At 48.0% G+C, this 22,210-nt stretch overlaps 2 protein-coding genes across 2 annotated transcripts; one reads left to right on the forward strand and one right to left on the reverse strand.

Annotated features, from left to right (window-relative positions):
* Positions 1-3,923: 3,923 nt before the first annotated feature.
* LOC118781031 (glutaminase kidney isoform, mitochondrial-like) lies at positions 3,924-18,177 on the forward strand. The gene is made up of 18 exons (XM_036533870.1): positions 3,924-4,526; positions 5,601-5,700; positions 8,382-8,503; positions 9,019-9,148; positions 9,380-9,459; positions 9,648-9,811; positions 10,359-10,417; positions 12,398-12,430; positions 12,969-13,027; positions 13,283-13,349; positions 13,564-13,614; positions 13,784-13,960; positions 14,565-14,696; positions 15,711-15,803; positions 16,085-16,146; positions 16,868-16,944; positions 17,530-17,593; positions 17,826-18,177. Exons 1-18 carry the CDS (start codon positions 4,336-4,338, stop codon positions 17,977-17,979), a joined length of 1,815 nt encoding a protein of 604 aa, XP_036389763.1. The 5' UTR covers positions 3,924-4,335; the 3' UTR covers positions 17,980-18,177.
* A 1,340-nt stretch (positions 18,178-19,517) lies between these two features.
* Positions 19,518-20,875, reverse strand: spryd4 (SPRY domain containing 4). The gene is made up of 2 exons (XM_036534327.1): positions 20,717-20,875; positions 19,518-20,088 (listed from the first exon to the last, which is right to left on the reverse strand). The coding sequence occupies exons 1-2, from the start codon at positions 20,832-20,834 to the stop codon at positions 19,547-19,549; spliced, it is 660 nt and encodes a 219-aa protein (XP_036390220.1). The 5' UTR covers positions 20,835-20,875; the 3' UTR covers positions 19,518-19,546.
* Between the last annotated feature and the right edge of the window lie 1,335 nt (positions 20,876-22,210).

Below are 22,210 nucleotides of genomic sequence, written 5' to 3' on the forward strand. Positions count from 1 at the left end.
ACAAATTACAGCCCCACATTATCAGGTCATTTTGCCTCAGATTATTTACATTTATTCATTTAGATTAATATCAGATCTCATCACTTTGCCAGTCGTCTTAAATAATAATATTCATTAACATGCTATTCATTAACTGCTGGAAATGGGAGCGAACAGCACCTTTCAGGATGGGCATGTTGCTGCCCCCCTTCCCTCTCTGCAGGGACACACACACACACACTCACTCTCTCTCACACTCAGAGCTTCTTCACAAGATACCTAAGTATAACTAATGTAAAGCAGCATCATAAATTATTATTCAGCCATCAGTGCAAAGGTGGCAGACCGCCGTGCAACAGCAGAACGGAGCAGATCTGCGGTCGATGCGCCGGGGTTCAGTCTCGCAAGCTGCAATAGAGAGGCCAATGTGTCCGTTTATTTATGGCAGTAAAACAAGGTGACCTTCCTCAAGACGGCTTGCTGATGGCGATGAAATCCAGTGTGATTTATTAGTATGGTCCGGGATAAATCTATCGCGGTTCTTAATTACTTTGTGTCTGGATCGAGAAATTGGATACTTCCTTTCAGGAACGATTGGGGCACTGCTGTTGCACCCTTGGGCAAGGTACTTCACCCCAATTGCCTCAGTAAATATCCAGCTGTAAAAATGGATAACATTGTGGAAGAACAGTATAACCTAAGTCAGGGGTCGGCGACCTTAGGCACGCGTGCTACCATTGGCACGCTGGCGATAAGCGCGCGAGAGAGGATTTTTAATTTTTTAACCCTTTCGCACATAACTTATTTTTATGCTATGTCGCGCGCGTGTTATGTTGCATGGTTCATTATGTTTTCTTTAGCGTTATTAAGCTTCAGTTAGCTCCCGCCGCCACGTTCTTCCGGAGATGATGACGCGCCCCTTAAAACTGACGTTCCACCAATGAGCGGAAAGGGGCAGGGGCGCAGAGAGCGCTGGTTGAATAGAAAATAAAATGCACTAAAGAAGCGTGTCGTTGCGATAAACTGTAGTCAGCCTTTTAGGAAGGGTTGCCAGGCTGATTCCGCGTTTCGTCACATAAAAAGCTGGAATCCTGTTACACGCTATCAAAACCGATTCCCGACAAGTTTCGCTTTAGAAAAAGCACTAAAGCACCACTCTGCCAAGTGTTTACTTACAATAAACTGCTAACCGTGGAAACAAACCGTGACTATTTCTGCGCAGGAACGAGTGTTGAAATTGATGGCTTATTTAAGTTGACGCGATCTCAGTAAGGAAACCAAACTATTGCTATTTCAGCCACACAAGTCAGTGCGAAATCACTACCAATTAGGCAAAATAATTTTGCCAAACCTGGCAACCCGGGTTAGCGGATTCTGTTTTTCCGACCAATAATCTGTTGTTGATGTTACTAGTTAGCCAACATTACTCTAAAACGAAATTACCAAATCGTTGTGAGTGACCCTGTGAATGAGAAGGTTAATACGTTTTGATATTGTGGCTCATTAGCTACCATATGGGGACATTTTATGATGATGTGTAACTTAAACGTTGCTCAATGTATCCGTATAGTAGCCTTCAAGGTAATTAACGTCGTGTCATTAACGTTAGGTAAAAATGATACATTAACGCTGGCAATAAAACACAAAAATAAATGCGCTTTATATATAACTTAAAGGTGTCTGTCTTATATTTGTCCTGCTTTTTAAGTTACTTACATCTAGTCAGTAGCTCAGATTTGACGCGAATAACGTCATAGCTGCAGCCCGTGCAGCACTAGAACCTGGACAAAGTTGTAGGCCTAATCAGATCAGAGGGAGCTAATTGTGTTGTAAAACGTAAGGATAGGTGTGTAATGATTCACAAATTGTCCAAAATAGATAGCTGCTGTTTTCATTTTTTAAAGACATAGGCTAAACATATTTTATGGACCGTGATGTCACCAGCACCCCGACGTTTGTGCCGTAGGCTAAACATATTTGTTCGTGCTGCTTTTTTTTTTTTTTTTTTTTAGATGGATATAATGTGATCATTGCTGACGCCATTCAAACTTTATTGGAAACAATCCAAAATAGCCTCTGTGGGTTGGGTTGGATTCAGATATTAACTGTAGGCTAAGTCGATATCATTAAATGTGACATTGCCTTAGCCTTTCCCTTTTAGACGGTGATCACGGCACTACAGGTCAAGATCCAAACCTCCTTCCCCGAAAGACAAGTTCCAAGTGCAGCTGCAAACTACGTCATTCAACAACGTTAATTACCTTGACGGCTACTATGTAACTAACGTTAACCAGCTAATTAGCAAATGCAACTCAGGCCTTGTAAGTAATTACCTGGCTTAAAAATAGTTACAAGTGCTTGTCATTTTTAAGTGTTGGATATTTGCAAATAGCGCTGCAACGTAAGTTTACTGGTATCCCATGTAATGTTATTGATCTTGGCATTGAAGCGCTGTGTGTAGGCCTATCGGGAAATAATGTAATGTAAGTTTTTTTTTTTTTTTTTACAGGGCACCAACCAGCAAAACGTTGCACAGTAGGAGCCACTTTCTTCGTTATGGAGAAAGCAGCGTTCTGGAAGTTGTCACAGAATTTTTGCCATGAAGTACAGTGTTTATCCAAAGCATGACCGCACGAAGGAAAATGATCATGGCACAAACGTAGCAGAAACTAACGTGACCATTCAGGAGCAATTCGGAGAAGGTTGGGGTGCTGGGTGACCTCATCGCCCAAAAATATAATTTTTATATCTACAAATCCATAGCAGCACAAACGAAATTTTTTACGGCACAAACGAACAGTAGTACCATTTCGAACTTTTTAAATACTTGAGGTGCCAACTTCACGCAGGTGGGTAAGAGCGTCTGCTAAATGACGTAATGTTATCTGCTGCACCACCGTGAGATGGCGCTATAAACGCGAAATCAATCATGATGCTGGAAGACTCCCGAAATCCGTGCGGGGTCTTTTAAACTTCACAAACTGAGATGAGTTGGAAGGAACACTATGGTCGGCAGTGTCTTAGTTAGCAGTACAGAGCTGCCAGAGTTTGAAAAGGATGGCGGCTGTACAGCCCGCTGTGGAACAGCTCCTTCGTGTGAAGTTACACTAAATAGTATCCTAATATATGGAGTAGAAGGAATTATAATTAAATTATACAGTAGACAAATCACAAGTCAAAAGGCATTTTAGCCGCATCCTGCTGTTAGCGGACGCTACGTTCTTGGTCTTGTAGCCTGCGTGTTATCCGTCACACGGCTGCGTCAAATTAGCGGCTCGCTGGATGTCGAAAGATGTCGCTGCACACAGGGTTTAACCTTCGATCCGTTAATGGAGAGATTTTGAGCGCAATACGTGAAACATTAGCTCATCCTGTAACTTCCCAGGTGAATTAATGTTTGTTTTCCAAATATTTCTCCACAAACATCCGCACGTGTTTTCGAGTAGACTAACTAATAGCAAAATTCATTCGTGTGGAAAAGGGACAATAACATCCTAGTTTATACGCTGGAAAACGCGTCATCGAGCAACACTCTGTTAAAGACTTAAACAGGATTTTTTTTCGAGCGGTGCGATAACAAAATATGCTGAATTTAGGGATCAAAATGGGGTGAATCACAGGTGTAACGGCCAAGGTAAAGTAGTGGCGACAGGACAGCTACACATATTGCTTAACATTTTGTTTGCTGTTGCTATGCAAATTTTAATTATTTGAGGAATTTGTACCATTGGCCTCTTTAGCTTGCGTGTACTCAGCGTAGGACAGTCCATTTCGTTATGTTTTATATGACATGTACAGGTTGTACTGTGCGCAACATCGTGAAATCCACACGAGCAATGGCGCAACCCGGGGTGAAACTCACACTGAGCCCCAAAATAACACCGCTGTTAACTCAGGGGGGCCGCTGCACGCGCACACGGGGGAAAAGGAGCTCTTAAACTCATTACTTAATCAGCCCTGACAAGCGCAGGGCGTAGCCTAACACATCACAGATACCTTTAATTTTTGCTGTTTATTTTGCTCCTGCCCGCGGTCGGTCAGAATAACATTATCCCGACAGCTGAGTGGTGTCACCCGGCGGGACGTAAACTTGGCACCGCCTCCGGAGCGTGTGTGTGTGTGTGTGTGTGTGCGCGCTGTTATTGGGCACCTGCTGCTCACCCCTCCGGCATTTTATTTTTGAACAGCAGTGACGGCTGATCACGACTCGTGTTTGCATGCTGGAACTTTACGCTTCTCAGACAGTAACAACAGTAACAGTAACTGTTGCACGCATAATTGATTGTAGTTTACGTCTTAACTTAGTGAAATTCGGCGTTTCGGCTGTCTGTCGGTCTCTGCTCTTGCACTGGGGAAATGCACTGGTTGAGAAGCCTTCGGGGAGGGAACGCGGCGCTGCTGCGGCTCCTCAATGCCGCGAACAGCGCCCGGATCGGGAGGGTCAGCGGCGCTCTCGACCGCAGGCGGACTGCGAACCTCCTCTGCCGGGGTGTAGCGTCTCAGAACCCAGAACAAATCTGCTTGGACACGGGTGTCGGGCATTACAAGTAAGATCGAACTGAACAAAAGTCACATCTGACCTTCCTCTACGTCTTCTGTCTAATTCCATTTTTACTCTGAAACGTTTGCTGGGCGGCAGTGTGACGATGTGTTTAAGGTATAGATGTTACAACCAAGCATGTCAGGCTCCGTTGCCGGGTAAGGCACTGCTGTTGCATCTTGCGCTGTCGAACATTAATTAATCCAGTAAATGGTTGAATAAATAAAATAGCAGTCTTGGCCATCAACTAAACCATGAAATGGAGCCGTAGTGAGAAAAATTAAAGACGAACATCATGATGTCATCAGCGGTTGACCACTCAGCGGTTGGTCTGTTCAAGGTGCAGCAATTTTCGTAGTGCCATCTTTTGAACAATAGTTCAAAATTGCAATTTTTAGAATGCATTTTTTTGGAGTTCGTTCGGATTCATACCACGAAAGGTAATGACATCACTTTAATCATTTCGTTCTTGTTTGGTTCAATAGTCGCCCTTACTGTACTAAACCAAAATAAAACGCATACATAGAATGACTCTACACGATACAAACTCTTTACTGATTTTGATAGCGATAACAGCAATATGGATGTGAGATGTCATTGACGTTGCCAAGACAACACCAATGTCTGTCTTTTCCCACGCTGAGCCATTGTTTTTACAGCCCTGTGCGTTTTCATGGTTCGGGACCGGAGTGGTATTATAGGGCAGGCGCTCGTGCGCTTTCCCACGTGGGAGATACAGCAAAAGCGCATCTACGCACGAGACTGCTGAGCAGATGAGTGCTCCTGAAGCCCCGTCTGCACTGAGATATGTACTGTATTTAGCTGTGACAGATCAGAAGGTGTAGGGGCTACCACTACCTAGTGTTGTTAATCTTATTTACCTGATAAATGTCTTTTTTAAAAAAATCTATCAGATGTAACTGGTTCTTAACATTCCTAAAAGCAGATAAGATGCTCATTTCCGTCTGTCCTGAGGGTACAAAACCTGAGAATATTCTACAGGGTGGATTTAGTGCTGTGTGTGTGTGAATGTGCTCTCTGTGACTGTAAATGTGTGACCTGGGTCACTCTGTCCCTCCAGGAGCATTAACAGAGAGGGCATGTTCTCCGGGCTGGAGGATCTGCTGTTCTACACCATCACCGAGGGAGAGGAGAAGATTCCAGTGTCTCGCTTCATCTCTGTGAGTACCGAGGAGAGCGTTCCGGAATGTTGCTTTGCCTCTGTGAGTACCGAGGAGAGCGTTCCGGAATGTTGCTTTGCCTCTGTGAGTACCGAGGAGAGCGTTCCGGAATGTTGCTTTACCTCTGTGAGTACCGAGGAGAGCGTTCCGGAATGTTGCTTTGCCTCTGTGAGTACCGAGGAAAGCATTCCGGAATGTCACCTCACCTCTGTGAGTACTGAGGAGACCATTCTGGAATGCCATTTCATTTTTGGCTTGTCAAAAAGTTCAGGAAGGATTATCTTTTTAAAATTCCCCCTTCATACTAGTGTCAGGCTAAGGTCATTCAAAAGAGAAATGATCGTGACCAGAAAAAACACCAATGATCAATGACACAAACATGGTGTGGAGCACCTCGATTGACTTGTAATGAATCGGCTTCCTAGAAAACAGAGCTGGCTCCACCCACAGCCATTTGGATGGCAGCCAGGTGAGGGTCTGGCAGTGACAGGCCTTCTGCCCCACTCTGCATACTGGGAGTGTCTTTCATGTAAAATGTGCGGTAAATATTGTAGCAGCCAGTCTTCCTACTACTGCAGACCACCTCCTCTGTGCCTGCTTACTCCCTCTGAAACAGGACAATGTGCTATTTTTACTGTCTTCACATAATGCATAATTAAGGAGGGGGTGGGGTGCAGACAGGAGGGTTATAAACAAACCGTCTATTTTTAAATCCAAAATTTTGTCTGTCTCCCTGGCAGCACTGAGGGGCTCCCTTAGTGATGTTTAATGCCCGGGCAGTGCCCTCCATACAGGAGTCTTTCTGACTAAGCAGCAGATCCATCCAAAGATATGCTACTGTGTGGTTGCCATGGCATTACCTTGGAATCTGGAGGTTAGGAATTTAGATGAAGTAAATCCATTTAGAGAACCATCTTTTAAGACTGAAAACCACACAAAGGTCACACAAATCACACAAAGATCTCACAGATACACTGAGAGAAATCATACATAGCAGAGAAATGGCTGGTGTTTGTATAACCACACCCCTGGGCTTTGAGTCAGGTCCGTAACACATCTTGCTAAAGCAAATACTGCACCAAAACACAAAATAATGAGGTATTATTAGTTTAACATGCAAGCTAATACACCTTTGCTAAGCAGTGTTAACAGTAAGTGGGAGTAAACCGATATGACAATAAACAACAACCTATATGACATTAAAAACAACCTAATTCAGTACTTTGCAAACGCAAAGATCATTCATGCCAGTAAAGCCATTGTTGTTCTTCCATGATAACTGTACACACAGAATAGTGCTTCACTCTATCCTCATCTCTGCCGCATGACTTTCGTGAATGTTGTCATTTTTGGCTTCATTCCTACTGATATCATAATTCCTGCCGATGTCATTATTCCTGCTGATGTTGTCTCCAGCAGCATGGTGTTCATCACCGCACTCACCACTGTGCTCTTTCCTTTCTGTCCTCAACACAGAGCACGAAATGCTACACATTTACACAGCAGCATGGTGAGCAGCTCAGCACTCCGCACAGACACATACAGGGACACCCAGGCCTGCGTACGCTGTCTGTACACATGTTTTACATGAGCTGACCAGGTGCTAGAAATAATAAGCGTATGTTTGAATGTGTGTGCCTGTGTATTTATACATCTGACACACACACACACACACACACACACACACACACACACACACACACAGTGAACTCGAGCCTATTTAGTCTCCTCTGCAGACACAGAGCTCCACCCCAGACTCCTGCTATAACGACTGCAGGACTCTATTAAAAGAATTTCAGATGCATGCTGGGAGATTTCATAATACAGCCCCCCTCCCTCGTGATGTTCAGTGCCCCCCCACTCACGTGGCTGTCACCCTACGGTAGGACCTCTCAGATGCAGGTATGCTCTTGGCTGGGGTGCTGAAATCCAGGCTGGTCTTTCAGTAGAAGAACAGGTGAACAGAGTTCAGGTTTGGGACAGTTACGTCAGGTCAAGCCGGCCTCTCCTGGCCTGGAGAGAGACAGTGTTATAACAGATGTCCTCAGTGTGTGTTATTCCTCCATTCACATTCGTTTTGAGGCAGTGGAGCTCCACACAAGAGCACACATTTATACATAAATCCTGTCACCATCCCAGTGTAGGTATGAGCAGCTCAGGCGTCTGTGGTCAAACTGCTGAGAAACATTAGTTTACTGTTCTTCATTCCCTCCTAAGAGTGACATTAGCAACATCTATGGTACGAATGAATAAACAATCTCAGGCCTCATCATTAATAAGCACGCATGCTCTGCATCTGCCTCTCCCTCTGCATTGACCTGTGGCACAGGAAGCTCCACCCTCTGCACCTCACAATTCTGGGGAAGAGTGGAGATGGAGAACTTTAAAATGCACACAGACGTGAGGAAAAGGCGTCCAAGCATCTGTTTCAGCGAGTCGCTCTCACGGCCGGCTCTTTCTCTCCCGGGGTTATGTAATGTAAGAGTGTGTTTGCCAGCAAAGGGCTCAGGCGTAAGTGTCCTAAAATAGCCGTGGGCCACAGCAGGGTGCAGGCGGTGCTCACGGTGTGGCACTGCGTGGGGTGTGATTGAGGGAGGGACTCGTGTTCACACGTTCCTGCAGGATGTGAGAGAGGTCAGAGGTCAGCGTTTTAGGGTTTGCTGATGTCTTCGTCCCCCCAGGCGCTGAAGAGCACAGGCCTGCTGACCTCTGACCCCCGGCTGCGAGACTGCATGGAGCTGCTCCGCCTCTCCGTGCAGGACACCATCGGGGGCGTGATGATGGACCAGGAGCTCTTCAAGAAGTGAGTCTCCTTCTTTCATCCTTCTCTCCCTCTCTCTCTCTCTCTCTCTCTCAGCCGTGTGTGTGTGTGTGTGAGAGAGAGAAAATGTGTATGTATGTATAAGTGTGTGTGTGTAGGAGGATGGCAGAGTTGTTTTATAGCTGACAGCTGCCACTGTGAGTTTCTGGAAAGATGGGTCACCTCAGGAGCTAATCACATTGCAGCATTCTGCATCTGTGTGCAGACACAGCTAATGAGGCGAAGCGCCTGGGTCAGGTGGAGAGGGCAGATGCAGCTGCTTCAGTGAGGCAGGACTGGCTGTGATGCTGGTCTGTTAGTCGGCTCTGTGCACTCAGGACAGCAGGACTTTCCTGCCTCTTATTTCATTCACTTTTCAGCTGAATTTGTAGCAGCTGCTTTCAGATTCACGTTTATAGGTTGTCACAAGTCACCATGCTCTAAGGCTAAAGGGTTACCTGTGTCACAGGTGTGTAGTGAAACAGTTTACAGTTTACCTGTGTTAACCTGTGTCACAGGTGTGCAGGCAGTAACATCATCCTGCTGACCCAGGCCTTCAGGAAGAAGTTCATCATTCCAGACTTTGAGGCTTTCGTATCCAACATCAACCGGATCTACGAGAGCGCGCAGAGGCAGGAGGGGGGACAGGTGAGTCTGCCCCGCCCCAGCACACCTGTCCCAACACACAAACGCTCAGAAGCTCAGCATGAACATGGTACACTCATGGTTATGCCCCCTCCCCCTTCTTTCTCCCCGTTTCTCTCTCTCACCCTCTCTCCCCCTCCCTCTCCCCCTCTCGCTCTCTCTCTCTCTCTCTCTCTCTCTCTCTCTCTCTCTCTCTCTCTCTCTCTCTCTCTCTCTCCCTCTCTCTCTGTGTAGGTAGCAGATTACATTCCCCAGTTGGCAAAGTTCAGTCCCTCCCTGTGGGGGGTCTCTCTCTGTACAGTGGACGGGCAGCGGTAAGAAGGAGTGTGTGTGTGTATGTGGGAGCATCTGTATGCTTATGTGTGTACATGCGATATGGGAGCGTGTGTGTGCGTGCAATATGTGTGTGCATGGCTGTGTGTGTGCGCGATATGTGTGTGTGCGCGTGCTGATGTCTGTTTAAAACGCTGCACTCCTTTCCCCTCTGTTCTCTCCTGCTCAGTCACTCGGTGGGGGACACCAGGGTGCCGTTCTGCTTGCAGTCGTGTGTGAAGCCGCTGGAGTACGCCCTGGCTGTGCACGAGGCCGGCACCGAGCGCGTGCACAGATATGTGGGCAAGGAGCCCAGTGGCCTCCGATTCAACCAACTGTCGCTCAACGAAGAAGGTGTGTCTTCCACACACACACATACACACACACACACACTGCCTCTGCACACACACACTGCCTCTGCACACACGCACACACACACACACATGCACACACACTCACGCACACTGCCTCTGCACACACAAGCGCACACACACACATACACACACACACTGCCTCTGCACACACGCACACACACACTGCCTCTACGCACACACACTCACGCACACTGCCTCTGCACACACACACACGCACACACACACTCACACACACACGCACGCACACTGCCTCTGCACACACACGCGCACACACACTCACACACACACGCACGCACACTGCCTCTGCACACACACGTGCACACACACTCACACACACACACACATGCACACACACGCATGCACACTGCCTCTGCACACACTCACACACACACACGCACGCACACACATGCAGCCAGGCACCTGCATATGTGACTCTGTTGCAGTGAACACACGTTAGCAGCACTAGCTGGAGGTATTGATCAGTGAAAGGGGGCATGTTGACGTGTCGCTGTGTTTCTCTTCTGCAGACAAACCCCACAACCCGCTGGTGAACGCGGGCGCCATCGTCACCAGCTCCCTCATCAAGGTCAGCAGCGTCAGGCAAACGCCGCTGGCGGGACTCACCCCCTACTGAGAAAAACATTGCCCTCACACACAGACAGCCGGGCTGATCTAAGATCAGTCAGGCCGGCTGTGTTAATGTCTGTATCCACAGGTGTTGAGGAGCAGAGACTGTTTTGGGATAGAATGTATTCTTTATATGTGTATAGAAACAGCAGGAACACAGAGATAAGCTGACAATCAGCTACATCTGCTGCTGCTGGAGAATGTTTCCACTGTATCTGAACTAAAACCATCATAGTGACACAGATAATGAACCACATTGGCCAGTTAATAGCATAGTGCGGTAAAATCCTCTCTCCTGTGCTTCCCCAGCAGCATCAGTCAGCCTGCCCCCCCAAGCCAGCAGCACTCCACCTGCCCCCTTTCTTTAGTGTAAAAACCTGTTTATGGATGCATGCGTATTGGGTGGTATATTTGTTATACTGAGGAGGAGGGGCCTATAATGGGGGCTGGGACCGAGGGGGTGTGTGAGTCTGTCCAGCCAATCATGAGGGATTACTGTGGAAGGTGTGTGCGACTGTAACCGTGTCTGACAGGAGAGGGTGCAGAGAAACGTTGAGTCAGAGATGTCATTTGGGGTCACCTTTCATCTCCAGTAAACAGTTTAGCAATAAAACACCTACAAGCACATCTGTTTTTCCAGAAGCTTAAGGGCAGCAGCTCCTTTTCTGCCTGTGTCTCGGTGCACCTGCTGTCCCTCACGTTGCCTTTTCTCAACAAACTCAACAAACTCAAGTTTGATCAAGTTTAAGAGATGATCATTTTCTACTTCAATGGATACACTTACATTCTCTGGTGCTGGAAGTGACTCTGGATAAGAGCGTCTGTTAAATGAATGTAATGTAATTTAATGTAGGTGCAATTTCCATAAAACTAAACACAAAACAACAAACAACTAAAGCTATTCACAAAAGCCTCTCATACGTACAATATTCAGTTTTGTTTTCTGTTGGCTAATTTAAAATTGGAAAAACCTTGGATATACAACCCTTATGGTTATCAGTTAAGTGTTGCTGGATTTTCACAGGGTGAAATGAATTGTCAATAATGAGTAGTCATTGGAAAAAGCAATTAGCATTTTGAAAAACCAATTTGAAATTTGAAAATGTATTTTAGAGTGAGACGGGTTAGGGGTTTCTCATTGTGTGGTTTATTTGACCTTTTTGTAGCAAAGTGTGGAGTTTTGAAAGTGGATGTGATTGGTGTTGAAGCGGGTGAAAGCACCGCAGCAGGAGGGAGTCAGACGGATAAGCGGCCAGTGATGCAGTCCACTCACAGATTCCTTTTTAATTTTAGACTGATAATCAATGGGTTTGAACCTTTTTTCATTCTAACTAGAATGATGTAATGCCCACAGAGGCAGCACTCAGCAGCTGGAGGGAGATCATTATTTAAATATAATTTAAATTAACATACTTTTTAACACTGCAAAACAACCTCCAGGATGATCATCAAAGCAGGGTTCCCTGCCCTCCTGTTTGTGTGGGGTGTTTGGGTGTTGGAGGAAAGACATCTTCAGTTGCAGTGTGAGGGATTTTTAGACCAAGATATTTAAATCCCTGCTGTTACATAACCACCCTGTCACTGAAACCCGTCTCAAAGTCGCTCATTAACCTTTGAGGAAAATACCAGCCAGCTCACGGAAGCGTGTGTCTTCAGTAGAGACTTTACGACTTGGCTGTGAGATCTCTCACAGGCCAGGGAAACCCGATCAGGGCAGTCTGACCCTCAGCCGGCTCTCTCACCGGCCCTTGCTGACCATATTCACACATACAGACATTAATGAATAGCCACACAAGATGCTCCACGCAACCCGTAGATCTTCTGAGCTTAAATCATCAAACACTGTCACCATGTGACACAAAGGTGTACTGATAAGTCACAGCTGCAGTGCCTCTGACTTCCATACTGATTAATGTATATTCTTCCTCTTTCCTCACAGCCTGGTTCCAACAAAGCAGAGAAATTTGACTATGTGAGTATGCTTCTAAAATTGATCAAAACATACAAAATTGTTTTTCAGTCAGTTTGTGTGTGAACCCCCCCTTCAATTTTTCATACAGAATTCATAATCCTCCTGTTTTTCTCTGTGAAAAGAGTTTGTTTCATAGTCAGACTTAAATCATTGTGGTGATTGTGTGGTGAGCTCAGCTCCGATGTTTTTTCTGTTTTGAGTCACTCTGGAAAATGTCCATTGTGAGGTACTTTGTGACAGCCTGTTTGTTAACCTTACAGAAATAAAGCCTGATTGTGTGCATATGTGCCTGGATTATACAAGTGCTGAGCGTGTGTGATATGACACATCATTGGTCACTAGAGACGAACTCTGTGCCGGTAGAGTTACTGCAGGTTAAAGTGATGGGAGGCTCTGTGGCCTTATGGATCCTGCCTGCGTCAATTAGAAGTGTAGTTCTCTCTCTCCTGTTTTACGGTGTATAAGGAACACGGGGCACAGGCCAGGTGTACGCCCTCACTCACACTCACTAATGCTGCTCACCTGCTGTCTCTTACAGATGATGGACTTCCTCAAAGGCATGGCGGGCAGGGAGTACGTGGGCTTCAGCAACACCACGTAAGTCTGACACGGCACTGCGCATACAGGCGATACTGCGCGTGCAGTGTAGAACTGCGCATACAGGCCGATACTGCGCGTGCAGTGTAGAACTGCGCATACAGGCTGCAGTAGGGTGTTAGTCTCGCAGTGTGCACAGTGCCTGCAGTACGTTTCAGCTATCCTGTGGTCTGTTTGGGTGTTCCTTATTAAACCTACTGCCACAGAAGCGACATCAGCGGTGACATCAGCAGTGACATCAGCATGATTTCACAGGTTCCAGTCAGAGAAGGAGACAGGTGACCGGAATTATGCCATAGGATACTACCTCAAAGAGAAACGGGTGAGCAATTAGCAGCAGAAAATCATTCATTTTTATTCATTTATTTGCTGCAGACGCCATCCTTTCTGGTGTTGCGTTTTACAATACATTAAAAATTACATTGCAGATTATGGTCATGATTTGTTAAATTCAGGTAAGATTGAGATTAAAATTTAGTGTAACATTGAGTTTGATGCTAATTCATTAGCGCAGGCTAACACCTCTCTTCCCCCAGTGTTTCCCCCGTGAAGCAGACATGATCGCCGCGCTCGACTTCTACTTCCAGGTGAGCCCCTGCGTGCGGAGTGTGTGTGTGTGTGTGTGTGTGCGCAGAGCGAGTGTGTGTGTGTGTGTGCGCAGAGCGAGTGTGTGTGTGTGTGTGCGCAGAGCGAGTGTGTGTGTGCTGTGCACCTGTGCTTTCCTCGCTGTGTAAACTCACCTGGCTGTGCCCCCAGCTCTGCTCCATCGAGATCACCTGCGAGTCGGGCAGCGTCATGGCCGCCACGCTGGCCAACGGTGGCATCTGTCCAATCACAGGCGAGCGCGTGCTGAGCGCCGAGGCCGTGCGCAACACCCTGAGCCTCATGCACTCCTGCGGCATGTACGACTTCTCCGGCCAGTTCGCCTTCCACGTGAGTCTCTCACACGCACGCGCACACACACACTCGCGCACACACACACATACACTCGCACACACAGTCACACACACGCACACTCGCACGCACACACACACACACCACTCACACACGCACACGCACACACACACACACACACGCACACACACCTGCTGCACTAACTGTTCTCACTCAGCTTTTCTCAGTGCCTTGTTCTCTGTACTGTGTGTGCAGACATTATCAGTTATTATGGTTATGGAGTTAAGAGTTTAAAGATAATATCACATTCGAGGGAAATAAGGAAAAGTGCAATACTGCACTATACATCACACACACCGTTACACACACACTGTTACACACACACTGTTACACACACACTGTTACACACAAACTGTAACACAAACTGTTACGTGCACAGAATGTTACACACACCATTTGACACACACACTGTTACACACACAGACCGTTCACACACAAGCTGTTACACACAGACCATTCACACAAACTGTTACACACATGGACCGTCACACACAGACCATCACACACACTGTTCACGCACAAAGCAGCCTGCAGATTTCACATGTTGACCTTGTTGACCTCCCCTCCTCGATCACTGTCTCAGGTGGGGTTACCTGCCAAGTCAGGGGTGTCTGGAGCAGTACTGCTGGTGGTCCCCAACATCATGGGGCTGATGTGTTGGTCACCCCCTTTAGACCGGCTTGGGAACAGCGTGCGGGGCATTCACTTCTGCCAGGTAAGCAGAGGAAGGAGGTGGTACTGCAGCCGATGGCTCTGTAAAGCATGTTCTGGCATTTTAGAATCAAGCGGTAAGGAGCAGGGCAGCAGTGTGGTGTAGCGGTAAGGAGCAGGGCAGCAGTGTGGTGTAGCGGTAAGGAGCAGGGCAGCAGTGTGGTGTAGCGGTAAGGAGCAGAGCAGCAGTGTGGTGTAGCGGTAAGGAGCAGGGCAGCAGTGTGGTGTAGCGGTAAGGAGCAGAGCAGCAGTGTGGTGTAGCGGTAAGGGGCAGGGTAGCAGTGTAGTGTAGCGATAAGGCGCAGCAGTGTGGTGTAACAGTAAGGAGCAGCATTGTGGAGTAGTGGTAAGGAGCAGAGCAGCAGTGTGGTGTAGCGGTAAGGAGCAGGGCAGCAGTGTGGTGTAGCGGTAAGGAGCAGGGCAGCAGTGTGGTGTAGCGGTAAGGAGCAGAGCAGCAGTGTGGTGTAGCGGTAAGGAGCAGGGCAGCAGTGTGGTGTAGCGGTAAGGGGCAGGGTAGCAGTGTAGTGTAGCGATAAGGCGCAGCAGTGTGGTGTAACAGTAAGGAGCAGCATTGTGGAGTAGTGGTAAGGAGCAGAGCAGCAGTGTGGTGTAGCGGTAAGGAGCAGGGCAGCAGTGTGGTGTAGCGGTAAGGAGCAGGGCAGCAGTGTAGTGTAGCGATAAGGCACAGCAGTGTGGTGTAACAGTAAGGAGCAGCATTGTGGAGTAGTGGTAAGGAGCAGAGCTTGTATCCGAAAGGTTGCTGGTTTGATTCCCAGGCTGAGGTACTGCTGTTGTACCTCAGGACAAGGTGCTTAAGATGAACTGTCTCAGCACATGTCTGTGTCCAGCTGTATGTTGCTGCGTTGTATTACAGTGATTTAGCTTCTGCTGATTAACTGTAATACCTCAGGACACATCTGTATTTCCAACATGCCTGCTGTCAGTCTGCAGGTCTTTGCAGGTGTTGCCCTAAAACCTGCAGCTCATCCAGCTTTTCCTCTGATTCTCCCTCTGTCAGGAGCTGGTTTCCCTCTTCAACTTCCACAACTACGACAACCTCCGACACTTCGTCAAGAAACTGGACCCCCGCAGACAGGCAGGGGACGACAGGGTAAGGCGTGTGTGCGCGTGTGTGTATGTGTGTTTAGTGAAGTCTACTGTCTGAGGCTTGACAAGGCAGAAATATGAATTTGGGGTTTTTTTATAGAAAATTTCTTGTAAATCGCTGTCAAAATCCTCTGATTTTTGTATAACCTGTTAATATGAAGTAGTAATAAACCTTTTTATATTTCCTGAATGAGTGTGAGTGAGGTCTGCTGAAGGGAGAAGCTGTGAGGTTTACACGTGTAGCTGATTCTGCTGGTGGTGCTGATGTTTCCTCTGCCTCCACAGAACAAGTCTGTGATCAACCTAATGTTTGCGGCCTACAGCGGCGATGTCTCAGCCCTCAGGCGGTAAGAGTCTGTTTATAGTGCATTTTTACCATGCAGATCTTCAGAGTTTCACAAATAGCAGAATGGATTTCCAGAAGGAATCAAATAACAGAAAAAACTGAAAAAAACATGCTGAGGCAATGAAGTCATTATTGTGGCCAAGCGATCTGAGGTCAGGAATCACCATGGGTCTGACCAGCGGCAGCAGTCCCATTGGTCTCCAACAGATAAACGTACACAAACAGAAAATCTTCCCCAGTGCAGTTTAACCTGACACTGCCCTCCCTCTCTCTCCCTCTCTCTCTCCCTCCCTCTCTCTCCCTCTCTCCCTCCTTCCCTCCCTCTCTCTCCCTCTCTCTCTCCCTCCCTCTCTCTCCCTCCCTCCCTCTCTCTCCCTCCCTCCCTCTCTCTCCCTCCCTCTTTCCCTCCCTTTCCCTCCCTCCCTCTCTCTCCCTCCCTCCCTCCCTCTCTCTCCCTCCCTCTCTCTCCCTTTCCCTCCCTCCCTCCCTCTCTCTCCCTTTCCCTCCCTCCCTCTCTCTCCTTCCCTCCCTCCCTTTCCCTCCCTCCCTCTCTCTCTCTCCCTCTCCCTCCCTCCCTCTCCCTCCCTCTCTCTCCCTCCCTCTTTCCCTCCCTTTCCCTCCCTCCCTCTCTCTCTTTCCCTCCCTCCCTCCCTCCCCTGCTCTCTCTCCCTCTCTCTCTCTCTCCCTCTCTCTCTCTCCCTCCCTCCCTCTCTCTCTCTCAGCTTTGCTCTGTCTGCGATGAACATGGAGCTGAAAGATTATGACTCCCGCACTCCGCTGCATGTGGCCGCAGCTGAAGGTGAGCCCAGACAGAAGCTCCGCCCACAGACACTGTTTAACCCTTTCATTACAGTGGCTTCAGAAAGTATTCCAGCCCCTTCATTTTTCGCACACTTTGTGTTATAGATTTGCAAAAAAAGTTTTTGCTTTGCCATTATGGGTTACTGTATGATTGACAGCCACAAGAATAAACTTAACCCATTTTAGTCTGTCTATAATACAACAAAGTGTGCAAAAAGTGAATACTGAATACTTTCCTAAGCCAGTGTACATTACATAAGACATTCACTCCACATTATAGTACAAACTTAAAACAAATACATACTGTACAGGGGAGTGCTGCTTGCTACCTGCTTGTCCCTAATGAGAAAGGCCTGCTGCCTTGCTCAGCCTTTATGCATACATTATCTCAGTTTAGAATATAATTGTCCCCAGATGAGTCTGTAGAAACTCTTCCTAAAACAAAAAGACAGAAAATGCACCCCACAGTTTCTTATAGGGGTGCATGGAGTATTGTGAAATGTCTATGTAATTCTTTGTGTGCCTCAGGTTAAAAATAATTTTTAATGTTTGTTCCTGATGATACTGTTGTGTGTGCTTTCAGGTCATGTGGAGGCGGTGCTGTTTCTCACAGAATACTGCAAGGTGAACCCTTTCGTGAAGGACAGGTACGACTGCCTCACAATCCCATCCCTCGGCCTCTTCTTCTCTTTCTCTCCCATCTCATCATCTGTCTCTCCCTCTCTCTTTGTGTCTCCATCTTTCTCCCTCTCTCTCTCTCCCCCTCTACCTTGTTCTCCTCCTGGCTCCTCTGATGTCTGTCCTGCTCCAGACTTTCTCTCTGAGAGTTCAGTCTTCCTCATGTGCCATCATGGTCTCTCTGTCGCCCCCCTCTGTCAGGTGGGGGAACACCCCATTGGATGATGCCATGCAGTTTGGCCAGGAGGGGGTGGTGAAGGTCCTTCAGGAGTACCAGCGCGCATACCGGCAGCTGGAGGCCCAGTCTGACAGCGAGGAGGAGAGGAAGCTGGAGACCCTGGAGGGCATGGTCTAAAACAGACCAGAACCACCCCGCGGTTCATCTGTGCATGAGAGAACAGTTCTCCTCAGCAGCATCTGTGAGGGAGGCACCAGCCCGACCCACACGGGACAGTGGTGTTACGCTTCTGACAGGTTCCACCTGCAGTGTTGGGCCCTGGTTCATCTCATCTCAGCTGGGGAAAGGACATCTAAGAGACTCCACACACACACACACACAGCTTCAGTATGCAAATGCTTTTAAAAAGAGAGTGATGTGGCACACTATCTGTATATAAGTCTCCTTGTGTGCAGAGAGTTTTTGCCTATTTATTTTTGTAAAATAATTTCAAAAACAAAAAAGATAATATATATGAAATATATTATGGCAAAGAGACCGTTTTTGTATAATGTAAAAAACACAACTGATGTCAAAAATTGAGTGCCTTCCTACCAAAAATAGTCTAAAACCTAAAAAAAAACCCTGAAATGGTTCTGATAGTCTTACCTGGAGCACCTGATTACCTCCGTTCTCTCGTTATGCCAGTGGGTGAAAGTGCACCGATGTGCTCTGGCCTGCCAGGCGTGCGTGTCCTCCCCTTCACAGGCTGTGTCGAAATCCTGCCACTGGGTCAGTGTCCTGATAGATGGCATGTGGTGCACTGGTCTGTCTGACAGTTTGTGGAACTCGTATAAAGTGGTACATTTCTCTGCTTCCACTGAATAGTTGTTTAACTCTGAGTATTACTGTGTGCCAGTGGAGACGGGCGACTGTACCAGCACACACAAAGCACAAGTGCAGCACACCACCTCTGCACAAGCTGCTGACACAAAATTTTCCATTAACGTTTGGGGAAAAACACAATGACTGTAGTAACAGTAACTACGTTCCCTGAGTCGTGAGTGTGTTGCTGGTCACTGAAGCTCTCAGGCAGGTCAGAGTGAGCAGGTTCACTGCAGGACGTCCTCAGGTTGTGAAGTGTGATTTTCATAAGGCCTGAGTCTGAATGAATTCTGTTGTGAATGATGTTCTCTGTGAACATCAGTGCAGACTATGGGAAACAAACTAAGGCTTTGCTCTGCTGAGCTGAGCTTTGTATCTGAGCAGTTTATCAGACTAGCAGTGCGCCGGCCACTCGACCGGCACAGGTACAGCATAGGTCTACTGTAAATAAGTAAATAAAAACATAAACCATTAAACAAGTGCAGTTTTTTTATTAAAATGTGTATTTTATTAGGTCCAGGTAAGACACTCTGGAGTGTAACTCCTGCTTTGATTTTGTTATAATGAAAAAGCGATGACTTCCCCAGTCCAGCCCTGACGTAACAGCAGCGTAAGCCATAATCTCCAGAAATTTGTCTTATTTTGTCATAATTTACAATGTATTGCAATGAGAATAACAGATGTGTCGACAGAAAGACCCAGAGCCTGCGCATTGGTGTGGCCTGCCTCAGGCGGGGCACGTTGCCCTGGAAACGCCACACTGACAGGAAGGAGACCAGCCCGGCGGCATCCTGACGCTTTCCTGCAGAGGTGTCCAGTTTCATGACCCCACCCCCCCCCCCCCCCAGACAGAGCAGGGTGTCGTCCCGTACCCCCTCCCTCACTGCAGCCCCCCCGGCACCTCCATCCCGGAGTGCGTGAGCAGTTCCCCGTCCCACAGTGCGAAGGCGGGGCAGAGCGGCACCCCGAACACCGCCCTCATGCTGTGGATCAGCTTGGGCTTCTGAACGTCCACCAGCCCCAGGCAGCCGGCCTCGCAGTCCAGCAGCAGCCCCACCCTGTCTGGCTTTCCCGCCAGAGACACCGGCACCATCTTGTTGCCGGTCATGGCGTACCACTTGCGCTGGGTGTAGGCGAACACCCAGGAGCAGCTGTTGGTGCCGACACACTCATCCCGGGACATCCCTGCCTCGGCCACGCCCACCCGGAACTCCTGCGACTTGCGCACCGTCACCTCCCAGTAGTGCCGCCCCGCCGTGACCCGCCCGTCCCCGAACACCACCGCCCACTCGCGGAAGCGCTCTGGGTTATCCAGCACCAGGCTCGGGTCCAGGCCCAAGATTCGGTAGATCACCCCGGTGTCCTTTTTGAAAAGGTCAAGGCTGCTGTGAGCCGTTCTCTCGTCGAGCTTAAACTGCAGATCTGCAGGGAGACGCAGGGACGTGAGTCAGCAACACTGCAAACATCATGCTGAACGGCGTTTCAACATGAAACATACATACTGCACAGCCATCCGCTTACAGAGACTTACAGTCGCAAAAATACACAAAATCTTAAAAACGCTGCTGTAACAGTGTGCAGTCTGTGAAAGACATGGCTACTAAAAACACTGACTGTCGTAAAGTTACAAATGATTTTACAATACATACAACCTAAGAAGCTAGCTAGATAAATGTTTCCGATAAGTAACACAACAAGCCGCCACATGGCGTGTTGTTCCGCAGAGACCTATTGCGCAATGCGCAGGACAGCCCGCAAACAAGCTAAGCATAGCTAACCAGCTAGCGAGCTGCATGCAAACACGGAATACATGGGCGAGGACCTAACACACGCTGTGGACGCAACTATTTAGTTTTCAGCAACTCATCTAGCAAGTGACAAGAAATGTTTCAAACGGATGAGAAACGTCAGTAGGTTAATTTAGCCAGCAGACAGTTAGCCTAGCTCGCCAGCCTGACGCTGACCTCCACGCAGCCGTCGCTTCACTATCGCACACCGTGTCAGCAGACGCCGCAGCGGACGGGCCAGTGCGGGACATGCAGGCACTCACTGTTCCCTGCGGTGCTGCGGACATATCGCCTCTGCGACGGCAGGCAGAGCAGGCGAGCCGCGCTCAGGCTCCGGACCTCCGCCAGCCTCCGCAGCCCCACGCTCCAGGGCGCCGCCATGTTCGCCTCTCACTTGCGCATGCGCACAATGCGGACCCGCAACCCGCCTCTCACCCTGCGCATGCTCATTACGCCTCTCGCCCGCGCATGCGCTCAACCCGGACCAGCTCCGCCGCGTCAGCGGAGGTTCGGCACACGTGATACATTTGTTACCGAATCCACATGTACCGTACAGCACTGACTGGCATGGTTTACAGAATTTTTAGGTCTCGGTTACAGATCTCTCTTCTCTCTGGGTAGTTATTTGGTTGAGTGCTTGCTGCTGTTATGTAAAAATATTTTCAATAAAGGAATTTTATGCAGGCTTCGTTTTCACTTCTTGTAATTCCTACAGAATAATTTAACTTTAGAATACATTTGATTGAATTAACCTCACAAAATGTAATAAAGCATAAAATATGAGCAACGGTTGTGTGTTTATTGTGTTCACACGCTAGATGGCGTCCCCATGCAAAGCTCGCACAGACAATCGTCAAAGGACACTATGCGCTGGTTTATGCAGCATTATACAGGCTGTGGGCTTCTGGTCGACCAGCAGGGGTCGCTGCTGTGCGATGAGACGGACGCACCGCAGCCGACAGACCCACCCTTACCTCCAGGGGAAGGACGCTGCCGCTGCGGGCTCCCAGGCGACGTGATGACGCAACGGAGGCTGAAGCCAGAGCAAACGCCTTGACCTCTGAGCTACCTCTCTGACTACATGCCAAAGCATGTTGTTATGATATTCTCTTTAATTTCTTTATATCTTTTTGATGCTCTAAATTCTGAATTACTTTTCAGACAGTAATAGTGTTCGTGTTAGTGCTCAGAATGTGACTTCCTCCCCGCTGTGGGTGAATATAAACACCTGATGCAGGTACAGAAAGCCTCCAGCCCACACTGCCTCAGTGGAGCTCCATCAGGAGGTCAGTGTAATTGTACCCAGAGAATGAATCTGGTCTTTCCTTTGCCTCCTGTCTGCTCACCTGCCCCAAAACCTTGTGCTGAGTGACAGCATTGAAGCTGATCTGAAGAGGCTCTTTGCAGCATTTAATTGCAATTAAACCACGATGGAAACAATCAATATGGCCACCACCTCTCTCTGGCTTGCTCGTGGTTTCGGGGGGAGGGGGAGGGAGAGCGGAAAGGTGATCTGGTGAGGCAGTGAGAGCTGATCGATTTGACAGGAGTGCTGTCCATCGATCTCTGTCTCTGATGAGAATATCATTTCCTCATGGGTCATTGAACACATGTAGACCAGCATTCTGTCCAGCAGGAGCTCAGATTCATGCTGTGGATTCAGGATGGAATCATTCAGTAAGATGCACTGGGAAATGAGAATCCACTTCACTATGATAATGGAATCTGTCATCATAAAATTATTAAATTATTCTCAC

Source organism: Megalops cyprinoides, chromosome 7 (assembly GCF_013368585.1).
Source record: "Megalops cyprinoides isolate fMegCyp1 chromosome 7, fMegCyp1.pri, whole genome shotgun sequence".
NCBI lineage: Eukaryota > Metazoa > Chordata > Actinopteri > Elopiformes > Megalopidae > Megalops > Megalops cyprinoides.